A 24,178-nucleotide genomic window follows, 5' to 3' on the forward strand; every position below is an offset into this window, starting at 1 on the left:
TTAAAAAAACACAGTGAAGAACAGTGAAGAATAGAATAAAAACAGTGAACACAGTGAACACAGGATCATTTAAGTGAAAAACACAGTGAAGAACACAGTGAAGAATAGATTACAGATGTTCGGCACATCTGCTTACTTGTCGGGAGATACGCGCGGAACGGTGCGAACAAAATAGCATGTGAAGAACAATATATATGTGTGTAAAGAACACATTGCAGATGTTTCCATACATCTTCAATGTCTTCTTCACACATATATATTGTTCTTCACATACTATTTTGTTCGCACCGCTCCGCGCGTATCTCCCGACAAGTAAGCAGATGTGCCGAACATCTGTAATCTATTCTACACTGTGTTCTTCACTGTGTTTTTCACTTAAATGATCCTGTGTTCAATGTGTTCACTGTTTCTATTCTATTCTTCACTGTTCTTCACATCTGCTAACTTGTCGGGAGATAATATACGCGCGCGGAACAGTGAAGAAAAGATTGTAGATGTTTGCATACATCTGCTAACTTATCAGAAGACATTCTTTTTCAATTAAATAAAACATTTTATTCCCGAACCATGGTCCCTTTGAAAAAGTCCCATTGACTTAAAAAAAACGTGCGTGAAAAACGCACCGAAAACGCAAAAAAACGTGAACAACACGCACTTGAAAAATGCAAAAACGCTAATGACTCCAAGGAAAAATGGAACAAAAACGCAGGCAAAAACGTCAGTTTTTCACGCATTGTACCCTGACGTGAAATGCAACGCTAGTGTGGAAGGGGCCTAACAGTGCCCAAAAGATCCCATGGCTGGTTGTGGTAGCAGTCATTTCTATCCCATGTTCTGTGCATCACATTGTGTAAGGCCCCATTCAGACAGCAGTATTTGTAACATGCCGATTATGGAATGGGAATTACATGTGATGGAGATGAGTGGTCTTGATGCTGAGGCTTGGGGGACTCAGTGACCACATTCCTGGCTGACTGTAGTCCTCCCACAACTGACTAAAGATTCTGTTAGAAGGGGGCCCCAAGGCTGTAAGGATCCCCCCAGAAGGTAATTGTCCCAGGATGATGGTAATGCAGCTAGCCCAGGTAGAAACCTGGAGACAGCAGAATCCAATTGACAGTTCTTTATTACAACATAATTTAACAGCAGCAAAACAGTAATTCAGGATCTCTGTCTCTGGTAACAGAATGGCTGAGGTAGAACTGAATTTGTACAGACTGTTGCTCTGGCCTTAATGGCTTCCTCAGGCTTCATGCTGTGGCACACCAAATATCCCTTTGACTCCGGGGCATGATGAGGCTACTGCAGCTCTGCCGTAAAGGTCCTCTCTAACTCCACTGCTCAGTATACTCAAATCTGCTACATCTCACTTTCCACTACCCATCAATACACAACAACTACACTAACTAGATAGGAAGCCCTCTTATTAAGTGAGAGTTCCCTCTTTTGGAAAGCTCTGGGAGTCCAGCCAATACAAAGTCTACCTGCCATCATGTTATCACACAATACATATTAAACAGCAATGTCTATTGAAATATTATAAATAGAACATAGTGCAAGTAGGTGGTGTCATACAGTAGCTTTATATATATATTATACTAAGCCTGCCTCCTGTGACTGGCAGGAATGAGGTCATCATGCTTTCCCCTCCAGCACTGTAGGGGTTACTCAGACTACATTTTAGGGGCCCACTCTGTCTCACTAGATTTACACTACATTTCTTGTTTCCCTTTTGTAATGCGCATTCAAGCCCCCCCCCCCCCCCACAACCTTCAAATTGCATTTCAAAACGCAATTCAAACACTGCATGTGAACGTGACCTATGTGCTCCTGCTTGGTTTCCACGTTATCATTCATTTTTTACAGCTGATTTGCATCCGTTTTGCATCCATTGGGTGTTCATATTTTTTGTGTCCATGAATTTCAAGAGTGTATCCTAGCAACCAACCGTTTTTCAATCATATGTCTTTTGAGAGCCATCCATCTTTTTTACTGACCCCTTGACTTCTGTGGTACACACGGGTCAGACTAGGACATGCTCTACTTTTAAAGGAACGGAGACAAGTTCAGTTTAAAAAAAGTATGGTACAAAAATGGCACCAAAACCACAACCAGTCTAAATTGATATAAGCAGATGACCATGTGAACTGACTAAAATCTGTCTCTTCTGCCAAACAAAGGATGTGATGTGTTCACAAATCCGCCTGCAGTAATTGCCATTATACCGTAGTATGTAAACAGCAGCCGAAATAGATCTGGACAAGTGAATTACAGGGAATAGGACAGGTTTATTTTAAGAAGATGTGAAAGATGTGAGCTGCATGTATCTTAACAAAATATCTGTGGCTATAAACAACCAACACAGAGCAATTTTTATCATTTAGAGAAGTCCCTTTTAACCCCTCTAAAGCCACAGTGCGTATGGAACGACAATTCAGCAAGTCGGCATGAAGGGGCGTGATGGGGGCCATACCAGGCAGTGCGGGGTTGTTTCTGCCCTGTGCCTACACATTACTTATAGCTGGCACAGACTATGGTGCAATTCTACAAGAGGCAGGGCCTGGTGTACAATTTCCCGGCACTGTAGACAGCCGCCAGATTTTTCGGGAGCCCAAAAGCTTCCGGTTAGATCTTGCACGGCAGAAGGGGCAGGGTTTAATCATATGCTGGTGCACAATGTGCCAGTGTATGACATATCCCCCCATGGAGCTTGTTTCCGATCACAAGCATTTCACCATAAAGCAAATACAATTGGCCAAAGCTCCTCCTCGCTGTCTTTAAATATGCGTTTTCAAATGCTAATCAAACGGTTTGAATGCGACCTAAAGCTAAAAGGAAGGTCTTCCATTAACCTTCCTTTCCCAATTATCTATAGCTAAATATGACGAGGGCTGCAGAGCTTTTTTGCGCTTTAAATATTGGAAGGGCATGGCACAATGCAGTTGTGAATTTGATCCTGATTTCCACCCCAAAAAATGATATGTCCAATTCCTGTACATAGAAGTCAGTCAAGATGATTTTATAGCCGCAGTATTGCCATATCCCTTATATGCCTCTATAATACTCAGTAGGCATCAGGTTTGTTGTATGTGACATGTGTGTCCTACACAATAAATAGCTGCTACTTCCCCTGACCCTAAGCTGAGAGCCCCCTGGCCATTATTAGCACATGACTGCGGGGGCTGCTGGCTCTATCTCCTCGGTACAGGTGGAAGCCTCTCATGTCAGGGAGGAGGTGGCCAGTGCTGGCTGTGCCTCCTCCATCCCTCCTCTCCTCCATCCTCCATCCCTCCTCTCCTCCATCCTTCATCCCTCCTCTCTCCATCCTCCATCCCTCCTTTCTCCATCCTCCTGGATCTGCATTCCTCGGCTGCTCCTTGCCTGTCAGTGGCAGCAGATGCTCCGTCTTGTAGTATGGGCTGAGCTGCCAGCATTTCGCTCCTTATTGTATTGGATTACACAGTGTAAGGAGACTAGCACAGCTTTTCCGTATCCTCCTCATAAGGCGAAGGAGCAGGCATTGCACAGCTTGTGCCAGGCGGAATGGTGGAGCCCTGGGAGAGTGGTGCATGTATGAGACGGGCAGGGGGCTGCAGTACGTGCCCCTTCTCACCCTCCCTGCCTGCTGCTGCCATGTCACCAGGAGGAAGACTGCTGCCCTGCTTGTCCGCACAGCTCCGAGCTGCCTGTGCTGATGGATCAGGACTGCCATCCATAGAGTAGGTAAGACCCCTCCTCCCTCCTTACATCTCTCTGCAACCTGTTCCCTCTGCTCCCAGGTTAATGGAGAAACCCTGCAGACAGGTGTGAACAGGAACAGAGCCAGCATTGTCTGCCCGCAGCGTCACCTGAGAGCTTTTGTGTACAGGAGATTTTATTTCACCTCCTCCCTGCCAAGAAAGTGCCCTACACTTCTTCCAGCTCTCACGTCTCCTTGGCCTGGGATTGAGAGGAACACATTGTTCTGTGTATTACTGCACCCATCTCCTAAATATTACCTATTCTGCTTATACAACAGTCTCAAAATCGCATTGGTGTCAAAGCAGAGGAACTTAGACTGTGATGTCATAGAACAAGGGAAGCGAGACGCAGATTACGCCGCATTGTGAGTGACATTGGCGCTTGTATAGCCTCCAGTTCACACTATACCCTGCCATCTGTGTAGCTGCCACACACTGTTTTTCTGTCCTTCACCTTACCGCTCAGATATCATCCCTGTGCACTTGTCTAGACCGTTGCACATTTGCCTGCTGCCTCCCTTGCTCTTTTGCTGGTAGAAAATGAATTTTAGATTAAATGAATTAGCATTTTTCTTAGTGCCGCACAGAGATCTCTCCTTTTCATCAGCTGGAAGAAATCCACGCTAGAAAATAAGAAAAATATTGATCTTTTTCCCAGTATTTCCTCATTCCGTGTACGGTATATATGTATATATAATTTATCATTATTATTGGATCCAATGAATCAAATACACACAATATAAATAAAAAGAGCATAATGATGAACGCTACATACACGCTTATCCATTTCCCTCTTACTGTGACCCTTCCTCCTTTTTTCAGATGACTGAGCACACATAGCGAGAGTGTTAATACATTTCCACCCTGAAAATACTAGCTTGTATCTTTTGCCCTTCCTGTGCCTTCATCCATATATTTCTTGCTTAAAAACGGTTGTCAATGGTAAAAGAGAAGATGAGAATTGTCTTCTTAGTCACGGAACAAACCAATCCAATCTTTTTTATAGATCTTCATAAAATCCTACAGACCGTCAACAATGTCACGTAGATTCAAATACACACATGCGATTCTTTACGTTTCCAACAATGTATATGCAGTATATATGTACGGTATATAACAGTTGCCACTTCCATCTGGTGTCTTATAGAGCATTATTTGCCATCTATTCTGGTAGTCCAGAGGTTTTCCTTTATTTTAAAAGAGTTGGCATGGCATGAGGTACACTGATAGAACTGATAAGGAATGTTTACATTTACATATGGAACCGTCATATTATTTTTGGCAAGTTCTGTGCAGCGCTGCGTAATCTGTGTGCGCTATATAAATAAAGGAATTATTATTAGTATTATATGCAGCCCAGTGTTGTTATAGAGCAGGAGTTGCCTATTCTGGTATTAGGGGTGCAAAAATGGTTCTGTTTAGTGATTGACTGCATACCCTGTATTGTTGTGCACATAGGGATAGTAATTTATTGAATAGGTTTAACACAGGGCATAGAATTAAGCAGAGGTTTAAATGAATATATTGCTGTATATGCTAAATATTGTTCTAACAACACTATATATCTTATCCTGATTTATAACACACCATCTGAAGATAATGCACCATCTACAATCTGATCAGATCATCCTACTTTATAACATGCTGTCTACAGATAGCACACTATGTACAATATGTTCAGCACATCCTGCTCTATAACATCCTGCCTGCAAATAGGATACTATGTACAATCTGCCCAACTTCTCCTGCTCTATAACACACTGTCTGAAGATAAGACACTATCTGCAATCTGCTCAGCTCATCCTGCTTCACAGCATGTTGCCTTCAGATAGGGCACTATATGTAATCTTCTCAGCTCCTTCTTCTCTAGTAACATGCTGCTTGCAGATAGGACACTATATATAATCTACTCAGCTCATCCTGCTCTGTAACAGACTTTCTGAAGATTGGTCACTAAATACAATATGTTGAACTCCTCCAGCATAATAGATATGATCCTGTAAAAGGACATTACAATCGGCTTGGCTCCTCCTGCTCTATAACTTTTGCCTGTAGGTACACTAAACTTTTCAAGTCTTAATTTTAAATTGATGCACATACTGATTATCGTATTAATAATCCAAACAATAAAAATAGTTGACAACTTTACAACATTAGGGACATTAGTACGAAGGGTAGTTGTATTTACTTTGCTCTTGGGACTACAATTGTAACAGATATTTGTCCAATTTACACAACAAAAATGTCCTAATATATTTGCATATTGATCTAAAGTGATATGGGATAATGGGGCAGATTTACTTACCCGGTCCTGTCGCGATCCCCGAGGTGCGTTCTCCAACGAGGATGAAGTCCGGCGTGATTTTTCAACATAGTGCGTCCATTTTCCTGCATGTGTCGCTTCCCCGCTGAGGTCCGCCGGAGTTCACTTTCTTCTTCCTGGTGTATGTAAGTGCATGTCTTGCGACACAATTTGAATTGTAAATTCCTTGCTTAGTCCATATCAGTCGGGTTGTCCGTCGGCCACGCCCCCTCGTTATGTGTCGCATGCAAGTTGACGTGATAGCCAAAATCCGGTCACTTGCGCCAAAACCCTCACTTAAATGCGCGCACATCTGAAATAGTTGTGAAATTGCTAGGAGTCTGACCACATCGACACCCATGGATCACAAAAACGCAGATACTTGAGTGCTTTGTGTGATTACAGCGATAACTTTTTCCCTGTCCTGTGTTTCGGATTGACCAAGGCCATGTGAATTGAATCGTAGCTTTATGAGCGATAAGAACAGTACCGTGATGGGAACTTGATTAATATGGCCAGTGTTGTTCTGGCTTTCCAGCCGGCACAGAGCCATATTTCTCAGACCAAACAGGGTTGTATAACATCAGCCTTTAGTTGAAGGAATCCAGTATATAACTAACAATATGGTCCCCATTCCCACTGCATGTTATTTGTTTGTGACCACTTTACTTATTAGAAAGTATCCGGTAGCAATAGTTTTTATAACTAGGTACCAATTGGGCTTTATTGCCATGTATCCATATTGCTCGACTCTGATCCACTAGCGGGGAAAGAGGGAAAAAAACGTACCACAGAATAGCATTATAATAATCTAAGTCATGTCCACTACTTGTTGTGTTATGTTAGGAGGGGTATGCATTTCCACATATTACCCAGACCCTCTCACGCCATCTCCCATCAGTATTGTTCCCTCTGTTGGGTTACAAAAACAGCAGTGAATCTAATGCTGTGTTTGGCATGCTGTGGTGGTTGGGTTGGTGCCCTTCCTCTGTAACCAGTTACAGCAGTCATGGGAGACAGCGCGGGACAACAGGAAGGTAGGTATAAGTTAATTTTTGTTTTCTTATTCCCCACTGTACAGCCCCTTTAAAGCAAATCTACCTTCAAAATCCATAATGATAAGCCAGGGACACTTACTTATAGATCCAGGCACCGTGCCTGAGGTAATCTTCTTATATTTGTTATCCATGGACTCCTTCCATCTAAAGTTAGATTTTAAAATTATGCTAATGAACCTGAAGGGCTCCTGGGGAGGATTCCTAGAGCCCTTCCATGCTGAAGATTCACAGGCTGTTACAGTGTGCAAGGAGCACCTCACCTTCCCACTGTCTGCTGAAACTTCATCTGCTACCGGGAGATGACATCAGGAAAAGGCAGTGGAAGTGCTTAGTGGGGGGGAGGGGGGGAGAAAGTATAACAGCCTGGGAATCTGCAGCACAAGGGGCTCTGGGAACTAACTCTGTAGCCTTTCCTGCTCATTAGCATAATTTTAAAAGTTGATTTTAGAATCTAAGCACCCATAGATATACAAACAAATATAAGAAGATTATCAAGATGGATCTATGAGTAAGTGTCCCTGGTTTACCATGATGGATTTTGATGCCCTTTAACTCTAAGCTTATATTTGAGCGATTTAGGGGTAGAGACATTACCTTGATACTTTGGTATTCCACTATTTCCATCCGTCTACACACTATGACATATTTTTGGTTGTCTCCCCCTTGTATATTGCGCCACAATCCTCTGTGTTGTGTTCCTTCCTCTCATTTTGCATGAAACGCTTTAGAGTTGATAAAAGCTTGTTCAACTTTGTAATGTATTAAAAGACAATTGTAGCATAGAAAAGAATATAATGTAGTGGGAAGTGCTGGCGAACTGACAAGATTTTGACAAAGTGGAGGTGACGGCTGGACACAGGAGACTGCGAATTGTAGCACGTCCTCCAGCTGAGAGGAGGAGGAGTGTGAGCAGAAGAGTCTGCCGGCATAACACACAGTCTGATGATAATTAATATACTGACAATTACATTACTGTACAAAATTATCTCCTTTTATTAATAATGGGCATCATTATGAACGACTACATGATTTTATGTAGTAAAGGGACATTATATGTGCGCTAGCTCTCCAGACACTCAATGACTCATTGATGAGCTCCAAATGTGACAGCGGTGGGACGCCATAATCCCCCTGACCATTTAGAAGATAGCAGTTTAACACATTAACAATTAACACTCTGATTTTGCTTGGAGGTGTTGTATTGTGAAAAATACATTCTGTAATCAATGGGCAGAAAAATGAAATTTTTATTATTATCTTGTATAATATTCAAGAATCTCAGCCTTCCGGAACTTAATCTGCACACGCTGCGGATTCCACACGGATTTTATGTGCAGATTTTGCTAAGGAAAATCTTCAGCGTAATACAGTATCAATAAAGTGAATCTGATTTGTAATGTAGACGACACGTAAAAATTTGCATCGCATCTGCATGATGATTTTATATAGATTTTACTTGAAATGACAGCAAATCATGTGAAACAAAATAGGTTAAAAAAGTGCATGTGGAAATAAAACATGGACAACCCCCAGGGTTCAGGGCTGGGGTGAGAAAACAAAATAGTTCATACTTACCCAGCGCCAGCTCCCAGGTTCCGCACCGCTCCGGTACTTCCTGTTTTGGGCCCTGCATCTAACCGGAAGCTTCAGTAGATCACAGGTCCTGCTCCATCCAATGCCTGACCTTTTCGGTCCAGAGGACAGCACAAGAAGTGAATCTCCCCTGGAAAATGGAGGTCAGATTGCATGATGACACATGGCCAACAACTAAAAGTCCTGGAACAAAGTGGGAACCAAAAGCCAGAGCAGGGTAAGTATGTGTTCTTTTTTTATTACCTCAGCTCCTGGGGGTTTTCCATATTCATGGAAAAGCTTTTTAATTATGGTCTTAAAGGGTTTCTCTGGGCTCAAAATATTTATTACATACTGTATCTATAGAATAAGTTCACCCTGTATTTCAGCTGCTGAGAACAGAGTACAGGAAGCAGACAGCTCACTTGCATTTGTAGTGGTCAGAGCAGGTTATTGCAGATCAGATTATTTGTAAGATATTTCTAATCTTCAGTCTTGGCAGATTTAGACGTGTGCTTTTGTACACATATTTTGTGCACAAGATTGCCCCAAATGGAGGGGTCAGGCAAGACCTTGGGGGTCATTTACTAAGGGCCCGAATCATGTTTTTACGGCAGGTTACCTGAATTTTCCCTGAATTGCCCTGGGTTTTGGCACACGTGATCGGATTGTGGCGCATCGGCGCCGGCGTGCACTTTAAAAAAAAAAGTGTTGCTGGACACGTGCTTACCTGCGCCCAGCAATGGATCGTGAACTCCGGAATTGCCTTAGTGAATCGCCGGAAGACCCGAATCCACCGCAGAGAACGCGCCGCTGGATCGCGAATGGCCCGGGTAAGTAAATCTGCCCCATTGTGATTGTCTCTAAAGTCACCAAAGTGGTGTCAATGAAAAATGATGTTGAACTGCTTTGCATTATTGTAGGTATTGTGTATCCTAGAAATGTATGGCATATGCACAAAATATATGTCTGGTAATGTGCTTGAATGTTTTCAGAACCCCCATAACATTAAATGGAGGGAGACACCTCTTTCACAGTGGCCATAGCAGGAATAAGGGCAAGGGGGTGTTGGGTAACCCCCTTTCTGTATATAGGTCCTGGAGAATAATCTTATTTATGGCATATCCCCAAGATGTAAACTGATGACAGGGTTCCCTGCTGCTTGTCCCCCGAGGAATAATCTGTAATATGGCAAGGAGTGTTCAGTTCCCCTATGGTGGTGCTGCATGGGATCTGAACACCTGCAGGAAATAAAGAATGACACACTTGGCCCCTTATACCTCGTGTTGCTGTCTCCTCACTTTGTCTTCTTGATGGAAGTGCCGGATGCTCTATAATGACAACATCTTTTATCATCTTTTTGGCTGATGAAAGGCAGCACCGCTACTATATAACAGTGCTCTAATCATCCGCAGATTAGATGATCGTGAATAGGTAGGAAGGGAGCGTCTGATTGCCTGTAGCACTAAAAATCATATATAAAGGGTTTTCTGGAATCAGGATAATTATGGCCTATATGGGAAAGAAGACCATCCATATCAGATCTACTAGGGTCTCATATCTGACAGCCTCTCTGACCAATTCTTTGTATTAGAGGGGGTCAACCAGCACCCAAATCACCCTACTAGTAAAGGCAGTATTGTGCATGGCCCTTTGGTATGGTCCAAGTAATGGCTTATTGATAATCCATATGTGGCTACCATTACATCAGGCAGTGTAGCAGACGATACCTGCTGTAATGACACTGTGCCGTCAGCTCATGTCTTGGAGGAAGTAGTACACCGCCATCTACGACCCTCAATTAATCAGCATTGATTTTACCGTATGTGTGAGACGCCTTCTGTGCCGCCATAGTGAGGTGTTATACACCATGCACTGCTGTTAGGCCGCGTTGATGCTCAGTCTGGAGATAGAAAACACTGGTTTTAATTGATTCAGATCCTCTACAGTATTAACCCTCACTATACTGGGCTGCATGCAAACCCCATCTATGCTAGTATGTGTTATCTGTAATTATACTTACTTTTTTTGTTTGTATTGTGTCATAAAATTAAGATAAAAATGAGACTATTTTGCATTTGATTTGATTAATGATACAATTATACAAATGTGCTATTATACTTGGCTATGTGAATTGTAACTGTTTATATACTGTCGTTTGGGATTATATATTTAGCTGATATAGCTGTTACTTTACTGTTTTGTATACAATTTAACAATGGGCTGAGATACTCTTGGTAACAAGTGACGAAAATCAGTATAAAAACTTTCTGTACACTATACTAGTAGCCTGTTCATCTGTACCCAGTGCCACAGGTTCTTGCTGTCTTTGTCTGTGCCCCTATTTCTTCTCTCTCACTCAACCTCTCCTTGGATTTTTATGTACCGGATTTTTCGGACTATAAGGCGCAGTAAAAATCCTTTGATTTTCTCAGAAATCAAAGGTGCGCCTTATAGTCCAGTGCGCCTTATATACGAACCTTACTTACAGACAACAGCTGCCTTGAACTGTGCACAGGTCTACACATTTAACCCGGTGCCATTGATTTATGCATAGAATGTTGAATCGGACCCCACCAATAGACAATCAAGATTAAATTCCAGTAAATCCCATTCATTTCTCCAATTTAGAGGAGCTGGACATATGTGTTGAAATAAGAATAAGTTATTGTTAGGCATTTTTTTGTATCTTTTTGAAATCTTTACCTTGTTTCCCTTTTCTCTCTAGCTTCTTCAAGGCTCTTCATCTATCCTGCTTGCAGGGACTTCATGCAGCCCTGATGCTCTGATGTATAGAGAGACACAGGAGAATGCTGTGCCTGTGTGCCTAGATAACCCATCATCGGTAAGCTTTTCCCTTTACCTGGAAGCTAAGGCAGTGTATTTTCATACTTTGGGGACCTAGTTGTAGGACTTATTTTATGCACCTCTATATACTCATTTGCTATAAAGAGTTTGCCTATTATGACGGATACACCCTAGAGCAATACTTGGGTTCTGTATTATTTAGCAATGTGCATCATCCGTACATCTAAGCACCATTTAATTTCACGCTAAATTAGCTAACCTGGTGTTGTGTATCCTGGGTGTATACCTGCTGCTGCCAGGTACAGCTGGGACTGAATGAACAAGCAGATGAAGTACTCTACAAGTAGCACTTCATCTGATACTGAAAGCAATTCTATACATGAAGCACACCGGCTTGTATGTTATCTCATCATTTCTAGCATTTGGATCATGCCATAATGTGCATTGGTCACAGCTCACAGCTTTGGACACATACAGCTCTTATTACTCTCTGAGATATGACGAGTTGTGCACCTGTGTGACAGCACATGACAAGGGCTATAATGAGCTGTGCACCTGTGTGACAGCACATGACAAGGGCTACAATAAGCTGTGCACCTGTGTGACATCACATGTCAAGGGCTATAATGTGCTTTGCACCTGTGTGAAATCACATGACCAGGGATATTACGAGCCATGCATCTGGATGACATCACATGACCAGTGATATAACAAGCCGTGCACCTGTGTGACATCACATGACAAGGGTTAAAATGAGCTGTGCTCCTGGGTGACATCACATGACAAGGGCTATAATGAGCTGTGCATCTGGATGACATCACATGACCAGGGATTTAACGAGCCGTGCATCTGTATGACATCACATGACCAGGGATATAACGAGCCGTGCACCTGTGTGACATCACATGACCAGGGACATAAGCCATGCTCCTGGATGACATCACATGACTAGGGCTATAATAATCTGTGCACCTGTGTGACATCAAGTGACCAGGGCTGTAATGAACCATACATCTAGATGACATCACATGAGCAGGGAAATAAAGAACTGTGCACCTGTATGACATCACATGACCAGGGATATAGTGAGCCATGCACCTGTGTGACATCACATGACCGTGGACACTTCCTGTGGCTTTTATCCACAGGAAGTAGCAGTGAAGCGTGGAATCAATACAGAAAGTATATAGCATACATTTTCAATACACAAACCATATAAATTATTTGCTGAAATTGTACAGCCACTCTAATTCCAATGACTATGGATACAGGGACACAATATTACATCTTTTGTGTGTCCATTTGTAAAGGAAGTACCAAAGAAGTAAAACCATATTTGGCTTGACTGCAAGTGTCACACTTAGTAGCCTAGGATATGGCTACTTTTTGATAGGTCCTCTTTAAAAGGAACCTGTCATCAGAAATTGTCATAATAAACTATTATCAGTATGTTGTCAAGCAGCTGAACAGCTTTCTAGTCATGTTTCTTTCATGGCCCAGTGTGGTGGCATCATCCAGTAAATCAACTTTAATGTGAGATGTAAATTGTTGGCATAAAGTCATGGAGGATGAGAGCTCAGCACTGAAGTAAAGCTCTCCTCACCTGTGAATCCTGATTGAGAACATGCACCGAATTCAGGAAATGTGGTTAGTAATGTCTCTGGATGCAGGACCTCGAAATACAGCGAAGGTGTTGTTTTAAGGCATCGAAAGCTTTACTTCTGTGTTTAATTCTCCACCTCCTTGACTTTATACAAACATTTCTTAGTTGATTTTCTGGATGATGTCACCACACTGGGCCATGAAGGAAACAAAGCTGTTAAGCTGCTTAACAACATGCGGGTAGTAGTTTATTGGGCCAATGTCTTATGACAGGTTCCCTTTAAAGAGGTTTGCATATGGATGGTCAGGAAGTCACAGATAGTGTAACTTCCCTGCTGCTTCCTTATTCTAGATTCAGATCATACAGATTGGGATTTTATAAGAATCAGATTTATTACATGAAATGGGGTTTTGCACATAATTTTTTTAAATTTAATTTTAGTTAGAACCAAAGCTAGAAAATTATGATGGAAGAAGTCCCAGAATGCATTGTACCTTTGTATTTCCAATTTCTTTAAAAACATTTCTGTCTTTATCTTGATTGTTTTCAAACAATAACTATGCCATGAAAAGTATTTTCTTTATAGTTCCTGAAATTGGCAGCGTCAAGCCATTGTTACAGGGATTTGTAATGGGGTAAAAGACCATATATTTATACATGCACTTCTGTATTATATACCAAATATGACTATATAAATAAAGAAATAACAGGCCACATATCTTGGGTGAAAAGAAATGGCCAAGGCCTTCTTCAGAAAAATAATCATTTTAATAAATAAATAATTCAAACAATATAACCAATTTAAAACTTTCTAAACAACATAGAGTCAGAAATATAACTCAGCACAACAAATTCGCTCATAAGTCTGGACCTGATAGCTGGCCACTCACATCGCAAGCCCCTACAAAATAAGGGTACATACACAGAGCCGTATGCTCGCCCCGGTTGCAACGCTGGAGAGGAGGAGGAGGTGAACACGGAACACGGCCCGCACACATGGGGAAAGATAGAGCATACTCTTTTCCCCGTGTATGGCAAAGGTCGGTACCACCTTCTGTCCACCATATATACATCCCCACAGACGGCCGTCTAAATGTACCCTAAAGCCTCATGCACATGGGCAGGTGGAGAAGCTTAGTGGCTGTGCCACAAATCTGCCCAGAAATAGGAGCTACCCTTTCTTTTGCAGCATGGCCTCCTGGCTCTATTGCGGTGCTGTGAGACATTGGGGAACACTTATATAAAGTGTTGTTACCTCCACCAGTTTGGTTTCCAATTATGTGGTGCTTATCGGATAATATTTCTGTCCCTGGGACTATTTTCTGTCCCGAGTGACACAAATTGGTGCAGCATTTGGAGAATTTTCTGAGCAGGCTAGACCATTTTTTTGGTCTACTCTTTGCCGCTTTCCAGTGCCAAAAAAGTTTAAAAAGACTCATATTATTTGTCTCTTTTGCCCCTTTTCAGAGGAAGCAGAAAATTACTAATAAAGGGGTTGGAAAGGAGAACAGGCGGTATGACGAGTGTAACACACCTCTATGGGGGCTGTGATTTGGCTGCAATTTGTTCCCCAATACAGTCGTGTGTATGGAGCCTAATAAAGATTCGGTGACGAAAAAACCTAAGGGCAGTTTTTAACAATGACAGCTCCTGAGGGAGGGTGTTGTGACAGACCGGACCCAGCCCTCAGAGAACACTTTTAAAGGGAACCTGTCACCAGGGACCTCATTTTCACTACAGACAGGGTGCAGAAGCTTATTACACCTGCAGGGCAAATATGCCTATCTGCCTTTTATAAGACTGAAGACTGAAAATCGGTTATATACATATGACTGCATTAAAATGTTTCTGCAGCAAGTACGGTACATGGATTTATAGGGAAAATCAACAAAATTAGCTTCTGATTCGTAGATGAATCCCTTTTCATTTAGCAAATAAATTGTGGTTCAGTGTCATTGCAATCCTATACATGACATATCTAAACATTATATATTTAAAGCAGTTGTCTGGGGACTGAAAATAATCCTAATGGTATATAAAAATACATAAATGAAATTAAGTAATATTGAGACTCTACATTTGATAAACCTGCTTGCAATCTACAGAAAAATTTGATATATATAGGAAATATAATAAGTTGGCTTTAAAGGACATCTACCACCAGGATGAAGGATTGTAAACCAAGTACACTTACATGCTGGAGTGTGCACCCTCAGGCAGGATACACAATTATTTTAGTTACTTATGTCCTGTTTTTTTTTAAGGGCTTTTAAAATTATGCAAATGAGACATAAATGTTAATGGGGTCTGGAGCCCCTCAGGCTCATTTGCATATTTTTTAAAGCCTTTTTACTTTAAAAGAAGGACATCAGAAGATTAAAGAAGAGTGGTTCCTGGCAGGGGGGAACACACTAGTATGTCAGTGTGCTTGGTTTTCAATCCTTCATTCTGGTGGTAGATTTCCTTTAATGATTTTGCTATAAGATGGCAAAATATTAGTGTTGGTAGCAATGGCACCATGGGTATTACAGGTTATAGAAAACTTTTTCGAAACATGAAAGACAAGATATTAACAATGTTTCTTCTCACTGTTCTGTTATTAGCAACCAAACTACTGGAGCTTTAAGGTCAGTATGTTCCCCTCTTCCTCCCTGGGTGATGCATGTGCCCTTTGCTGTGTGTTTTGTTTGTTCTGTCTGGTCAGGTGCTGAGTCAGATATAATGATTGCAGTGTTTCCGATTCCTCACGCTCTGTACATGATGTCACTTACTGTTCTTTTGCATAAAAGGAATAATAATCCACTGTACTATATTACATATTTTTCTATTAAAATGAACTTAAATGTATTTCCTGGGGAGTTTATGGTAAAGGTATCCTTCTTTTATGGCTGTACAGTGGGATACACCATGACCTTCCATTGCTGGTGTGCAACTGCATAGTCATAAAAACATGCTAAAAATGCAACTTCTGCAGCTGGCAGAAGATTTTTACATGTTTTACTGTTTTTTTTTTACCATTTATAATATATTACATAGATGGGCATGGTTTTCATTGTATACTATTCATTGAAACAATATGACACTTTAGTGGTATGCTTTTTTATCTGTTAAAGGAAATCAACCACAAAAAAAAAAAATAAAGAAGGCTACAAATACTCACCTCCGCTCCTCTTCACCTTGATCCCGGCGCTGTCTGTCACTAGTCTTGACATACAGGGATCACCTAGAAAACAAACTTATAATTAGCAGCACCCAGCACAATGACAAGATGTCCGGTGCTCCTGGCTGCACGCCCTCGCACCTCCAGCATGGGAGAGGGAGGTGACATCACATGAAAGGTGTCAATTCACGTTCCTTATGTGACATCACCTTCCTCTCCCAGCTTGGGAGTGGGTGGTGATAGTGGTGATAATTAGCAGCCCATAGCACCAGACATCTCGTCCCCGTAATCTGTGATGCTAATGATTAGTTTCAAGACTAGCGACGGACAGCATCAGGGTCAAGGTGAAGAGGAGCAGAGGTGAGTACTTGCAGCCTTTTTTTTTGTTTTTTTTTAGTGGTTGATTTATTAGTTATTACCGTAAGTATTTAGGCGTTTTGCCTCATGTGACAAATGGTAAGGATTTATAATGAGTCTGTTACCCCATAATTAAATAATAATTATTGGGGGGGTATTGAGGATAGGCCATCAGTATCAGGTTTATGGTGGTCTTATACCCAGCACCTCCATGATCAGATGTTCATGGCACCCACAGTGCAAGCAGCATCACTATTTACTAAGATCGTGCGCCAAATATCTTGTGTCGCTTCCCTGCTCAGGTCCGCCGAGTTCACCATCTTCTTCCCGGTGGATGTAAGTGCATTGTCTTGCGACACAATTTGAAAGTTAAATCCCGTGCTCAGTTTGAATCAGTCAGTTTGTGCGACTGCCCACCCCCCGATTTCTGCCCACCCCCAATCCGATTGTGTGCAACACAATCACAGCGCAAATCCATGCTAAATAACTGTCAAAGCCATGCAAATCCCGAAAACAGTGCAAAGTCCGAAGAAAGTGAAATCCGCTACCCTTAGTAAATAAGCCTTTTATGTTTAATGGCGCCCCTGTTATTCTTTTGGAACATCCATGTAAGATGTTAAATGCTGGTTAGAAGTTAATTCTAGTGCACTGCTTCTCATTGACAGCCTGAACAAGGCTACCCTTATACAAGAGGATGGAGCTAGTGAGCATGTGTGACCACTGGCGCTGGAAACATTAGGTGGAATAAAAAAAAAAAATCAGGGGGCTTCACAAAAAACATGGAAAGACAATATCTGAACACGGCAGATAATAGGGGTATTGTGATATCTGTAATGTGCAGAGGTAGCAGTGCTCACATGAATGCTGATTTGCACCAGGCACACTTCCTTACATAGCACAGCGTAGTGCCCGGTATTGTAGCTCGCCCGAATGCCATTTATGAGACTGCACTGCGATCAGGCTTGTGTTGGATTTGATGTCACTGGCTTCTAATCAGCAGGGTTCATTGTTTCGAGCCCTCATTGATCTGATATTCTACAAAACCACTGGCTAGGACACCTATTGTAGACAGTATTAAAGGAGCTATTCTGCCCTTCCATTCACAGGAAATAGCAGTTATAGCATATATGGACCATATGTCCTTACTTTAGAATTGAAAATACCACTTTAAGAGTAAATTACAATAAAAAATATTATGGAGATTTGCATCTTCATCTTATTTATGATGGTGCTCCTTGTTTTGTAGAATGACCTGAGAAAGAAACCAGATTTTATTGCCAGCTATAAAGGAGGGTTATATAAATTTAATTTTTATATCCATTTATCCATATTATATCCAATACTCAATAAATATTGGTCTAAGATTACTACATTACTGTACTACAGTATGATACATTGAGAATAAAACACACAGGGGGAGATTCATTATGCCTTAAGAAAATGAATTTGCCTCTGTATACAGTAAGAGGCCGGAGCCGGAGTGTATACTAGCGCCGGACCACCAGGGGGTAGGGGGGGGGGATTTTGTAGGGGTATTCTCATTTCGGCCAATTAATGTTATTTTTTTTTAAATATAGTTTCTGTATCAATTCCCCACGGTTTTGTAGATCTCTGCTTGCTGTTTTTCTATGGAAAGCTTCTATGTTACTTCACAGAAGTACTGCACAGAAATCTGACCATGGTCATACAGATGCACGGCTTGTTATAACTCACAGCTCTAATTACTGTCTATGATATAACGAGCCGTGCACCAGTGTGATCATGGTCAGATTTCTGTCCAGTGAAAGTAACATAGAAGCTTTCCTTAGAATAACAGCAAGTAGAGATACAGAAAACTGTGATGAATTAATTCAAAAAGGATATTGGACAATTTGTATAATTTTTTATCATGCAAACAATAACATTAATTTGCTGAAATGGAAATACCCCTTTAAGGATGACATTGACTCCCCCCCCCTCTCCATGTCATCTAAAATGCAGAATTTTCATGTAAAGCTACAATCTTGTTGACTTTTTATGATTATTTTCATTTCCCCTTGCTTCCAACCTAAGCTCTGGGTTGAATGACAGCAGTTGCTAGCTGCCATTTTAAAAGATTTGTTTGAAGTGAATTTGGAAATTTGGATTCCGTTCAAATGCCTGAAAAATGGCAGATTTCACATTTTATCTACAAACCAACAAATAAATTTGCTTGTCTCTATTTATAATGATCTCATCATAGAGATGTTTAGAATTCTGCTTGAGGTTCATGGTACTATATATTCCAGAAGACTGTTCAAATGATTTATTCTCCAATATTGGAGTTGGGATGGAATTTTCCTTTGCCCTTCCCTGTGTCTGATTCAATAATATAAGGTTATAGGTTGGACTTGATGGAACTTTGTCTTTTAACCTTATCTACCATAGTCAATTCATGTGTAATATAGAGCGTTCCAAAATTAGTTCAATGATTTATGTCACAAGTATCTATTAAATTTTATTCCAAAGTTTATGAGAACAAAGACTGGCAAACCCTCTGAAATGCCGCTCTTGAATGGGTCAGTGGTCTACATACCTCCCTCAGGGGTTGTCTCAGACTTATGAAATTGGTGATAAGTATATGATCACTGGGGTTTCCAACGCTGGGACCACAACTGATCCGAAAAATGGAGCAGCCCGTTTGAATGAAGTGCCAGTCAATCATGTACACTGACGCGTCATGTACCCTATATGGCTGATGGAGATAGCCAAGTACAGTTCTCAGCTATCTCTGTCAGTCCTATAGGGATTGCATGGAGCATCAGAATGCAAAGGCATTAAAGCAGAACACTAGGGCCCCAGGGATCAGACATTATCACCTTTCCTGTGGATAGATGAAATTTGCTGCATTCAATTATTTTGTGTACTGTAAAATAAATGTGATGAAAAGAGATCACTTTGTAGATACTTTTTTTTTCCTTTTATACATTGGAGGGTTTTTTGCTACATATTGTTGTTAAAAAAAAACTCATTACTTCACAGTGTTTCACATTGATATTCGATAAATCATGAGAAAGAAGATGGGCGTTGAATATTTCTTTTAGGCATTGTAAGGCTCAGCAGATACCTTGAAACTCTGAGTATCTTTTCAGATCAAATCCGTACTCCGCTGGACACATTCAATGCAGCATCTTAATAAGGTGAGAAGGGCTTTAGTGTGAGCGAATCCTTATTATAGGAGGCCTCTGTAACCTGGCAGGTAGAAGGAGCACTGTTTCTATACATCCAGCTCATCAGTAAGTAACTGTTTCATCCTCAAGTCTTGCCGGTTGCTGAGAAGCCGGCAAAGGTCAGGAGATGTTTGCCCGGGGAGGCGTGTGGAGGAAGAGCTGGAGTCCTGGTCTTTTGGGAACTGCTGGTAACTTAGTTACTGCAGGCGTAAGCAAGTGTCTAACTCAACAACGCCTGCAAACATTTAGGCAGAGCCCCTGGGGATTCTCTCGGAAAGTAGTTTGTGATAACGTGTTGTATCATTATCATGATATGTCATTGATCTTCTGCACTGCCCACTAGAGTGCCATTCTCTAATGTGTCATAAGGGACTCTGGTTCCCCAGGGCATAGAGGCTAGGCTCTAGAGTAGCAACCTCAGCAGTCCTCATGGCTTTACAGGAAGGTAAAAGTGTATTATAAACATATTCTGTAAAGAAGTCATCGTCCCTCACTTCTCTCCCTTTATGCAGTGGAGCAGGGAGTGATAGAACCAATTTCTCAGGAAGCCAGAAGTGTTGAAGATGACCACATAGCCAGAGTGTGCTCTATTTACTTGTTTTTTTTACATTAATAATATTTAAAGGGACATTGTTATCAGATTTTAGCCCTTGAATCTACTACCCCGCTCAGATAGGGTACTATACCATATATACTCAAGTATAAGCAGAGTTTTTGTGGGACATTATACTTATAGGGGCACTCCAACATTATATTAATTGGAGAAAAGTCCAAACAAAAGCTCATACCTTGCTCTCATCTGAAGAGCACATGATTCCAATTAGAACAGGGTGCACAAGCGTCTGGTTGATTCCAATCCAAGACAGAAAAAATGTGGCAGGAGCTGCGGCACTTCCATAAAACATCAAAACTTTATTTTCATTGTAGATTATAAAGCTGTACAGATGTTATGGTCACACTGGACTAGACCTACGCATGGTATACCATGAATAAGAACAATCCGGTTTGAGTCAATACGTTTTCCCAGTTTTTTGTGGTAAATTTAGGTACATCGGCTTATCCTCGAGTATATAGGGTAGGTCAATTCTAGAATGTATGTGAAATCTAGCTTATTTACCTATAAAAAAAACCTCTTCCAAAGGCTTTATTTACAACCCACAAATCAAATTAAAAGCAGTAGTTTGGTTAGGTAAAATCTGGTGACAGACCCTTTAAGTTGTGATTGTTTTAAGTCCCCCTAAGAGAACCCCCCACAGTTGGCAGAACTGAGCTTATAGGCCCACCTTAGCTGTCTACATGTAGAAACCTACACTATTTATCCACACAGAAAGGTATGTCACAACTAAAAGACAGTCCATCATCCTTCCTGCTGTCATCCTCATAGACTCATGACTACAAGGAAGCAGGCAGTCTCTCTCATCTCCAGTGCCAATGACCTTATAATGCTCAATGTACTGTCACTAATCTCCGTCAGAACAATTTCATTAGTCTGACTCTGTGGGGCTGAGTTCTCATTCTTCACTCAACTGAGGCTTTGTATTCTGACAGATTTGTTATCCATCTTGGGGGTTCTTTTAGACATTTTAACAAATTTCCCCTTTTCTTGCTTTCTGCATTTCTGCCTATATTTTCATTACAGCCGAGGAATAAGACCTTTTTTTACAGTCATGGTCCTTTCAGGGATTAAAGAGCCCCCTACACTGTGTAACAAGATAAACACTTTATCCTATTTTCCTGTCGCCTGCGTTGCCTGCTTCTCTGCTGCTGGTCTAAGCACCATGTAATTCTTTGGTTTAACCTTCCTATCTGTGTTTTTCTTGGTTAATCAACTAATTGCTATTCCATGCATCCCCTAGTAAGATGACATGGCTCAGGGAACAATACACACCATAACTTTCCTTTGTATATTCATGGGAATACATTACAGTTTATGGGTTATGGTGTGCTCCTCTAGTCAGCCAATTATTCAGTAAAATCCACCTGTCCTGTATACAATACAACTATCAGTAGCCATTGGCACAGGGCAACAATCCTAGTCATGGATTCCGAAACAGTCACTACTGCAACTGAAGTATTGAAGGTCTGTCCTTAGGAGCATTTTCTAGATACCTCTTCCCACTGTGGGTAAGTTTGCCACCAAACTTACTTTTTCACAGTATAGAGGAGAAGTATCTAGTTGCTAGGGGTCCAACCTCTGTTGTTGGTGTACAGGAATGGAGCAGTCACCTAGTTATCACTCACCTATGGATAATAAAGTAATTTTATTGAGAAAACCCCTTTAAAACTCAGACCCACTTATGTGACCAAGATGGTGTTGCAGTGAGTTGCAATACTTGGCACGCTATGGAAAGTATAGAGTAGATACACATTCAAGTGAACTCCTGATCCCATTGACCTGATGGATATATAGATGGCTAAAGAGAGATAATTAGATAGATATGAGAGAGATAAATGGGTAAACATGAGAGCGATAGATAGATAGATAGATACGTAGATAGATTTGAGACAGATAGAGACATAGATAGAGAGATACGTAGATAGATAGATAGATAGATAGATAGATAGATAGATAGATACGTAGATAGATTTGAGACAGATAGAGACATAGATAGAGAGATACGTAGATAGATAGATAGATAGATAGATAGATAGATAGATACGTAGATATATTTGAGACAGATAGAGACATATATAGAGAGATACGTAGACAGATAGATAGATAGATAGATAGATAGATCGTTAGTTAGATGGACAGATAGCTACCTAGATAGATATGAGATAAATAAATAGATATAGAGATATATATGAGATACATAGATTGATTGTTAGAAAGATAGACAGAAGACAGATATCTTTGATAGCTAGGTAGACAAATGATAGATATGAGAGATAGAGAGAAGTGTGTATAGAGGCCAAAAACTATATACAAAAATGTTTATTTCATTGCAAAGTACCAAACAAAACACAGTTTAAAAACATCTAAAAAGTACACCAGTACATGTTACAAAGACCACTGTATCAGACCCTGATAAGTCAATACATCACATTGCATCAATAAAGACAAACATAGTAATTATTGCCAGATGCCCCATAAATCGAGTGTGCAGAGAGGTGCTAAAAAGATCACCACACATACGTACAGGCGGTCCCCTACTTAAGAACACTCGACTTACATACGACCCCTTGTTACAAACGGACCTCTGGATATTGGTAATTTATTGTACTTTAGTCCTAGGCTACAATGATCAGCTGTAACAGTTATTACAGGTGTCTGTAATGAAGCTTTAGTGTTAACCCTGGTTCTTATGACAACCCAACATTTTTAAAATCCAATTGTCACAGAGACCAAAAAAATTCTGTCTGGGGTTACAATTATAAAGTATACAGTTCCGACTTATATACAATACATGGAAATGATGGCACAACCTCCAGGAATCTGACACTCAGTATTCCTCAATGGACCCCTGAGGAAGTCGCTTCTTGCGACGGAACGCGCTGGGCATTCCTACACATTGCCTTTCATACTTTTAGCCTGATTGTGCCTCGTTAACAACCCTGGTTTGGTAACTATATATAGATACTGAGTGTCAGATTCCTGGAGGTTGTGCCATCATTTCCATGTATTACTTATACTTATGTGTGGTGATCTTTTTAGCACCACTCTGCACACTTGTCTTTGATTTATGGGGCATCTGGCAATAATTACTATGTTTGTCTTTATTGATGCAATGTGATGTATCGACTTATCAGGGTCTGATACAGTGGTCTTTGTAACATGTACTGGTGTACTTTTTAGATGTTTTTAAACTGTGTTTTGTTTGGTACTTTGCAATGAAATAAACATTTTTGTATATAGTTTTTCACCTCTATAGACACGTCTCTTTGTCTTTTCTCTAATGGATCAATAGTTGTTCTAGTCTGTGCGCTTGTTTACATTATAGGCAATATTTTGAGACATTGAGCTGTGCAGGTTTCTCTTATTGTGTATTAGATATGAGAGGTAGATAACTAGCTAGCTAGATAGACGATAGAGAGCGATAGACAAGTATATGACACACTGACTAGGACAAAAAAGGAGCCCCCCCAGCAGCCCCCCCCCCCCCTAGCCTGAGTTTAATTTCTGAATGCGCCACATTTTATTATACCGTGGCTATAAAGTATTTAACATGCATAATACACAAAAACTTTTTTTGTCCTCACTAGACACATTCATCCCCCCACATGCTCTCTGACAGACAGATACATATCGTTCACCATTATATTTTCATGGCTTCATAAATCTTCCATAGATGAGCTCAGCTGTAAATAAATTCCTGTTGTATCCATGAAATCATTATTCCGCACAATGGTTGGCTGTTGGACAATTAATCTTGCCTCCATTGCGTTTCCC

The 24,178-nt window shown here is 40.9% G+C and overlaps 1 protein-coding gene across 12 annotated transcripts in view; it reads left to right on the forward strand.

The window, feature by feature from the left end:
- The window catches only part of SRCIN1 (SRC kinase signaling inhibitor 1), a 269,365-nt gene that overhangs the window by 186,243 nt on the left and 58,944 nt on the right, over positions 1–24,178 (forward strand). For 8 of the 12 annotated variants that reach the window (XM_072111574.1, XM_072111569.1, XM_072111570.1 and 5 more), the window contains exons 3-4: positions 11,401–11,517; positions 15,687–15,710. In XM_072111574.1, coding sequence (XP_071967675.1) covers positions 11,401–11,517; positions 15,687–15,710 — 141 coding nt within the window. Of the gene's footprint in view, positions 1–3,307; positions 3,724–4,018; positions 4,106–11,400; positions 11,518–15,686; positions 15,711–24,178 lie in introns of those variants that run through there. The other 4 variants (XM_072111577.1, XM_072111578.1, XM_072111576.1 and 1 more) reach the window with 4 other exon arrangements.

The sequence above is a fragment of the Engystomops pustulosus genome, chromosome 6 (genome assembly GCF_040894005.1).
Source record: "Engystomops pustulosus chromosome 6, aEngPut4.maternal, whole genome shotgun sequence".
NCBI lineage: Eukaryota > Metazoa > Chordata > Amphibia > Anura > Leptodactylidae > Engystomops > Engystomops pustulosus.